The 8,265-nt window shown below is 37.1% G+C and overlaps 1 protein-coding gene across 1 annotated transcript; it reads left to right on the top strand.

The window, feature by feature from the left end:
• The first annotated feature begins 442 nt into the window (after positions 1–442).
• Positions 443–7,498, top strand: LOC110805562 (external alternative NAD(P)H-ubiquinone oxidoreductase B2, mitochondrial). Its single transcript, XM_022011181.2, has 10 exons — positions 443–694; positions 3,599–3,884; positions 3,968–4,174; positions 4,332–4,582; positions 4,731–4,953; positions 5,118–5,222; positions 5,397–5,669; positions 5,755–5,876; positions 6,838–6,957; positions 7,073–7,498. Exons 1-10 carry the CDS (start codon positions 615–617, stop codon positions 7,158–7,160), a joined length of 1,755 nt encoding a protein of 584 aa, XP_021866873.1. The 5' UTR covers positions 443–614; the 3' UTR covers positions 7,161–7,498.
• Positions 7,499–8,265: the final 767 nt, after the last annotated feature.

The raw sequence follows: 8,265 nt of genomic DNA on the forward strand, positions 1-8,265 counted from the left end.
AAATTTATTGTACACCAAGATAACTTTTATGCAGTCTTTTGTAACTTTAACCTATTTTTCTATAACTTTTATATTATAAAATTAAAAAGTTGATAGATAAACATTTTAAAGGGTTAAATGATTAATTTATACATTATTAGTGATTTTCAAGAAATAATTTTTATTCAAATAAAAAAAATTATCATTAAAAAAAAAAATATAACTTTTACATATATAAATGTAACTTTTGAGCATTTTGAGTCAACTTTTACTCCGATGTACAATATTTATTGTACACCTATTATAAATAAGAATTTGTGATAAAATAAAGAGAGAAGTATATTCTTCAACCGTCCAGCCAGGCAGCCACCACCCATGTCCATGTCCACGCGTACAATTTTCTTGAGCGACAAGTCAAGGCTGAATTTAAACTAACAACAAAAAAATAAAAAAAAGGTGGAATAAAAAAGCGCCCTGTTCACGTCCCTTTTTCACACAACTTCCTTTCCAGTTTTATTAGGTCACCCTCTCTTCGCACACCAAACGTCCAAACGTCATTTTTCCTCCCACTCCTTTTCTCTCTCCTCCATTCTCCAAACTTCTGGTAACAGCCTTCTTTTTCTCTTCCTGTAGAAATGACGTTCTACGAAAAAGCTTCTAGAGCCTTCTACAATAATCCTTCTCTTTCCAAGCTTCTCGTCGTTGTCACCGTCAGGTATACCATCCTCTGTTTCCGCTTTTTTTTGTTCCTCGCTGCTGATTTTGTGATTCGTCTATGAAATGTGACCTCATGATTGAATTTTAGCGTTTTTTCTGGTTATTTTCCGAAATTTTGCCGTAATTGATGTGTATTATGATAATTTTATAAAACTTTGGTGGTTTTGCTGGAGATGATTTCGTTTCGCGAATTGCAAAGTTGAATTCCGCGAATTTGCGAGGTGTGCAATTCGCGAGGTGTTTGTATCAATTTTGCCGAAATCATTGAGATCGCACTGTTTGGCGATGATAATTTATTTGGTGTTAAATGCGTGTATTATTTCTGCAACTTTTGATGATTTGCTGGCAGTATGACATGCTTGATGTGGATTTATGAGTTATGACAATGTAATGTTTTAGTTGATAGTTTTGTGTGCTTGCTTAAAATTGCTAAAATGAACTCCTGTAATTGTGGAGTGGCCTGACCGGGCGAATATATCTGTTGTTTGTTCTGTTGCTGCACGCACGCCCGACCTGGCAGGCTCTCCCGGCCTGACCGGGCAGAGGCTAACACGAGATTTTCTTCGTGATTCTTTGCTTCCTCGAGATTCTTTTGTAATAATAATAACTTATTTAGTGATCTTAATTGACATTAATCCTTTTGGTCTTTTGATGATTAATATTAAGTGATTTCCTTTTATGAATTGGGGGTTACATGCCTTTCAATGTTTCATGTTCTTGATTTAATCATCTTATTAACTTTCTATTAATGACATTAGTCTCCTGTGACCTTTGGTCATCTTTTGGTTGTTACAATTTTATGTTTTCCCTTTTTCCTCTTTTCTGATTTTGATAGATGGTTATTATTCTTGTTTAAGGATATAACATCACTCTTCATTTCATGAATTGATTCTAATGATTACTGATTAGTCATTGATCTCCTATGATCTTTGGACTTCTTTTGGTGGTTGGTTTTCTTTAAACCCTTATAACTCCTTTCATCTATTTAATTGAAATATTATATATATACTCTTCTTTTTTGAAACGAAGGTGAGAAAAACATATACTCCGTACATTTTATTTTGAGTTAATGAGAGTTGTGTTTGATACTAGATGATCTATACTTTTCTCAAAGTCATTTTTTATTCTTTTTGGTCATAAGTTTATGTGGCTCTATCTCGTCGCCCAAAAGTGTCTTTGTGCATTGAGGATCGTGTAAACCTTAGGGAACGAATCGGTGAATACGATTGTGCATCCTGGTTGCACCGAATCTCGTTTTCAAGGCAATGGTTTGGTTGTCACGGCACAACGATTTCCTAAACTCGTTCTTGTTTTAGTATTTTGCCTTTGAAAACCCCATATTTACAACATTAGTGTTTCTCTAGATGCAGTTGCTCGTGTATGTCTGCCTTAGGTTTGAAGGACTAACAATCAAAAAAACGTTTGGATATTAGAAGATAGATATTTAATGTCGAAACCTCGACGACTTGAACATTTCCGACCTGAATTGTTGGATCGATATTCAATTGTTCATGCTAGGTTGATTATTCTAGGCTGTTTATGATTGAAAGTAGTTGATCCATTCCACATGTACTTTAACTTCTCAGTCTTCGGCTGAGAAGATAAAACACGCTTATAGATAAGTAGATGGACAGAATTGGTGATTTCGAGCTGTAACATTGGAATGATGATCATAGTTGATAATATCTACAAGGTGATTAACCATCAACCTTGCTGATTATCATTGAGAGTACTAGATCCTTTGATCTGGTGTCAAACATTATGCATCTCACTTGAAGATGACGGATCATGTCATATAGGTGTTAAACTATCTATGATCCTCACTTAAAAATTAAGGAGCTCGGCTAGATCAGTCGGATGAACTTTATATGACGTTCTTCCTATAATTTTGCAAAGAAGTATGGATTTAACATGGCAATATCACTTTGTAATGAAATCAATCAACACTTGAAACCTTAACCAACTGTTCTGTACTTTTATATTGATGTTGAGGATAGTTATGCACAATAAATATTTTGGTAGAAATGACTCTCTCAGAAAGCCTGCGAATTAGGAGGAGAAAGTGACTTGTACCACCAGTTATTAGAATTAACAAAACTGAACATACGTATCAAATTAGTAAAGGAAAGACCAAAATAAGCTCAAACAGGTCATTGGGTATTAGGTTCAACTGTTCAAGTTTCGTGTATTGATACACCTTCCTTCTAAACATAAGTACTGGATAATTTCAAAGAGGAATTCTGTACATCTTTTCTTCTTCTGGAGAATCAAGGAAGCAACAATTGAGCCTCATGTTGCTCATCTGGTTGACTCGGGTTTCTTGATTTTGAAGGGATTGGCTTGGTGATATTGCTTGATATTGAAATCTGTTTTCTTCTGCCAAAAAAAAAGGAAAATCTGGTTTGAGTTATTTGTATGATGCTAATGTGCTTGGTAAATTTAAATGAAGGTTTGAGTTTTATCAGTGCACTTAGCCACTTACTGCATTATCTTGGTGAGTTTTGTTCTAGTCTTAGAAGCGTGTGAATTAACAATTAAGCTTATTCATGAGTCGTCTATGTTCAATGCCTTCATCTGTCATTTATTTGGGAAGTTTTAACAAGATATGGCTAAAATATAAGAAGTTTTTGTGAATAAAAGTAACTAGCACATTTGTTTTATTATTTTTAATTTCAGTTCAAAGTATGGGTGCTCTGCTTACTGCACCAAACCTCAACTAGAGATGGTGTGATCTAGCTGAGCAAGTCAATTATCTCTCTCTTGTACATTCTGTTATCTATGAACCTATGATTATTTATTGAGCTTGATATTTCATTAATCACACCTTGTGTTGAGTGTTGTTTTTATAATTTATTTCTTCCTGCTAATCCATTTTCTCAATTGATGTTGTTCTCTCTGTTAGTGGAAGTGCTGGTGGGGGTCTTTTGGCTTATTCAGATTCAAAGCCACAGCATGTAGAAAATGCAGTCATTTCACCTGAAGGTGAAAACAAGAAAAAGAAGGTGGTGGTCCTTGGAACTGGTTGGGCTGGAACCAGTTTCTTGAAGAACCTGAAGAATCCTTCATATGATGTTCATGTCATAAGCCCTCGTAATTACTTTGCATTTACCCCTTTGCTACCAAGTGTCACTGTTGGTACAGTTGAAGCCCGTAGTATTTGTGAACCAATTCGCAAAATGGTTAAGAAGGTAAGGAAAACATATTTTGAGAATAAACAACATTTACCCCGGAATATGGGCACTGATTCTTATCCTTCTTCATGTCTTTCCAGAAAGATGTTAGTGTAAGCTACTGGGAAGCTGAATGTCTTGGTATAGATCCTGTAAACAAGAAAGTAAATTGTCGATCAACTCAAAATGCTGATTTGAACGGGAAAGCTGATTTTTCTGTGGACTATGACTACCTTGTCATCGCTATGGGAGCTCGTTCTAACACATTCAACACTCCTGGGGTTGAGGAGAATGCCCATTTTCTGAAGGTATATGAAGTGTGCATAGTTAACTGAAGCAATCTCTTTTCACTATTCCATACAGTATGAACTAGTATCCCTGTTGTTACAAGCAATTTTGCTTAGGAAGTGTAGTTTTTTCACAAAATTGTGAGAGTTATGCAAAACTAATTGATCCACATTTCAGGAGGTGGAGGACGCTCAAAAGATCCGTCAGAGTATTATTGATTGCTTCGAGAAGGCCGCCCTCCCAACACTTAGTGACGAGGAGAAGAAGAGAATACTTCATTTTGTTGTCGTTGGCGGTGGTCCAACTGGTGTTGAGTTTGCTGCAGAACTTCATGATTTTGTCAGGGAAGATTTAGTGAAATTGTATCCTAAGGTTAAAGACCTTGTGAAGATAACACTGTTGGAGGCAACAGATCATATATTGAATATGTAGGATCTTCCTCTGGCTCTATAGTTGTCTCTCTTTTTATGTTACTAAGGCTGAGAGGATGCTAATATTCTTTTACTTAGTTGAAACTGTACTGATCTGATTCCTAGTGTGTGTGCTGTAATAATGCTTTTGATTTCTTTTTTTCAGGTTTGATAAAAGAATTACAGCATTTGCTGAGGATAAGTTCCACAGGGATGGTATCAATCTTCAAACTGGGTCAATGGTTGTGAAAGTCACTGACAAAGAAATATCAACCAAAGCGCTCAAGAATGGCGGGGAAGTATCCTCCATGCCATATGGAATGTTGGTATGGTCTACCGGTATTGGAGCTCGTCCAGTAATAATGGACTTCATGAAGCAACTTAATCAAGTATATTTTCCTCGATTTCAGCTATCTATTTACTATTGGACTTTTAAGTGTACCAAAAATTCCACTGATATTGAACCATGTGCATCATTCAATTATGCACTTTCTAGGTTTCAGGCTTTGATCTTAAAAGCACATGAAATCTAATTTCTCTTTTGCAACTGCAGGGAAAAAGGCGTGCCTTGGGAACTGATGAGTGGCTTAGAGTGGAAGGAACTGGTGAAATATATGCGTTGGGTGATTGTGCAACCATAGTCCAGCGCAAAGTCATGGTAAGTTACTGCAACCAATATATGCAGTTGAAAGTTCGAAACTTATGTTTGAAGAAAATGTAGTTGCAATAAGGAATGATAAAATTGTGGACATTGCAATGTATCTCATTGATTTCCTGTTCTGTATCATGCAGTAATCTCCTATTTTAAAGTTGGTCGTAATGTATTTTACAGGAAGATATTGCTGAGATATTCAAGAAGGCTGACAAAGATAACTCTGGAACTCTGACTGTGAAAGAAATGCAAGAACTGGTAGATGACATTCTGGAAAGATACCCCCAAATCGAACTTTACCTCAAGAACAGGAAAATGAAGAGTATTGTTGACCTGATGACCGATGCCAAAAAGGATACAACCAAGGAATCCGTTGAATTGAACATTGAAGAATTCAGATCAGCTCTCTCACAAGTGGACTCTCAGATGAAAAACCTTCCAGCAACCGCCCAGGTGCCACCTCGTTCATAGGATTAGACAAAATTATTGATGTTTGTGTCCTGTTGCTGATTCTCGCTTATTTGCAACTGCTTCACAGGTTGCTGCTCAACAAGGTACCTATCTAGCTGACTGTTTCAATCGTATGGAAAAGTGTGAAAGGAACCCTGAAGGCCCTATCAGAATCAGAGGAGAAGGTCAACATCGGTTTAAACCTTTCAGGTAAGAAGCTGCTTCACCATTTTCTCATTTCTCACCCATACTTGAATACATTGGCCGTCCCCCTCACCTGCCCCAGTCCCCAACAAAATGTAGTTGCTAGTTTACGATTTGAGTATAATAAGTAAAGTAATATGCTTAATGGTATGTTGGTAAATAATTTTGGTTGGCTATATGCTTATTAGCCTCCTATTTAGTGTTTAAAGTTTAGACTTTCCTTGTTTAGCTAGAGAATATAGAAGTTGTGCAAATGCAAAGTGAGTTTCGGAATTTTGGTACCCCCAGACTCAAGTCACTTAACTATTAGAGGGGGCACTGAGGTCTCGTATTAACAGTGATCCTTTGGGAAGTATACCTCTGTCTCCTGCTTTATTGATCTGAAATCTTACCTACAAGGCTATGACCTAAACAATAATTGGAAAATAGCCTATAACTTCAACAGCAGCTGGGTATGTGAGCTGTAATTAGGGGGTTTGACTCTGACGTCATGTGTTGCTGTCTCCGGCTTTAGATTCCAATTATCCCAGTTTTTCATCTTCATGGTTTAATGTTCAGTATTGTAATGAAGAACAAAAGGTTGCATTTATACCAAGTAAGGCTTGGCCTAGTGGTAAAGGTTTGGCCTCATAACCTCAAGGTTATGTGATCAAACCCCACTAGGGGCTCTTTGGAGGTGAGGGTTTCCCCTTATAACCCCCATCATTTTCAATGAGTCTGACGTGCAAAACTAGCTGGAAATACTTGTGTGAGGTACCATTGCAGTAGGGTTTTTCATCTTACTTTCTAAAAAAGAAGTTGCATTTACCATGATTTAGCAATGATTTTTAACAACTAAGGAAGTGACTTAATGTTCGATTTATCTGATTGTTTTTTGCCCTTTAGACCGCGTCATAAGTTACTGTAAAAGACAGAGCCCGTCTCTACTGGTGTACTGATTGTGGTGCTGACAAATCCTAACTTACAGGTATCGTCATTTTGGTCAATTTGCTCCACTGGGAGGAGAACAAGCTGCAGCTGAGCTTCCCGGAGATTGGGTGTCCATTGGGCACAGCACTCAGTGGTTGTGGTACTCAGTGTATGCCAGGTACAAACATTTTTTTATTGCATCCCTTTTGAACAATATTCATGTTACACATGTTTGAAATTTCTTCAAATACTCAACTAGTTTACTCACATTTTTTTTTCTTCTGAAATTTCAGCAAACAAGTCAGCTGGCGTACAAGAGCTTTGGTGGTTGGAGACTGGTCGAGGCGTTTCATGTTCGGTCGGGACTCCAGTCGCATTTAAATCCAGATAGTGATTTTTTTTCTTCATATTAATACCTCGAAGCAATATCAGTCACACACGCATTTTCACTACACGCACATATCGCCATGCCATTGAAGGTGGCAAAATTTTGTTTAGATGTCTTGATTCCTTTTTTGAGCTCTGTGTAACTGAAATATGTTGATGATCGATACAAATTGGTGAGGTCGGATGCACAGCACACGCTTAGAGTTAACTGTAATAACTGTGCAGGGCTTCCACAAGTTTTGAATTTTTGAGATTGATGGATAGTGATTGGCCAACAAAATCAAAGGTCCATCTACTTTGATATTGAAATCCAAATTGCCATTTTTTGTGAATTTGTGAATTGGATTGCACAGTTGCAAGATGAGTATTTTGTACTGAATTCAGTTAGGGCCACTGAAAAACCTGTGAATAGGGATGGAAATATCCAGTAGATGATCCATTAATCCGGTCACCCGCTATAATTAAATGTGAAAACCCGAATTAAATGGATGAAAAGCGGGTGATGGGTGAAGCGGGTGATGGATGCGGGTGATATTTTTTTATCCATTACCCGATCAATCACCCGTTTATCACCCGATCCGTCACCCATTTATTTTAAATATATTATTTATATTAATATTTAAACATAAAATGTGTTAGTGCTTATTTAATTTTCTTTTTTTGGTTATAAATATGCGTGATAAGAACTAATTATATGTTTTGGAAATAGATGAAGGTATGTAACCTTTTTCTTTTTGTTAATTATTATGCATATTATTAGATGGTGAATTTTTAATAGTTAAAATTTTCACCCGAATATCACCCGATCCACCCGGTTCACCCGCGGGTGATGGATGGATGGAAGGAATGCGGGTGATGAATAAAGCGCGTGACGGATGGATCGGGTGGAACGGATGGAAGCGGGTGATGGATGCGGGTGATGTTCCACCCGACCCAAATCCCACCCATTTCCATCCCTACCTGTGAAGTATTAGCGTGTTTTTACTTTTTGTCCGAATGGCATTACAATTACATACGGGAGAATTCGAGCTTATGACATATACTCCGTAGCGCATAAGTCCTCGACCTTTTTCAAGGTTCTTAATAAAAAAAATATGAG

The sequence above is a fragment of the Spinacia oleracea genome, chromosome 6 (genome assembly GCF_020520425.1).
Source record: "Spinacia oleracea cultivar Varoflay chromosome 6, BTI_SOV_V1, whole genome shotgun sequence".
NCBI classification, from domain to species: domain Eukaryota; kingdom Viridiplantae; phylum Streptophyta; class Magnoliopsida; order Caryophyllales; family Amaranthaceae; genus Spinacia; species Spinacia oleracea.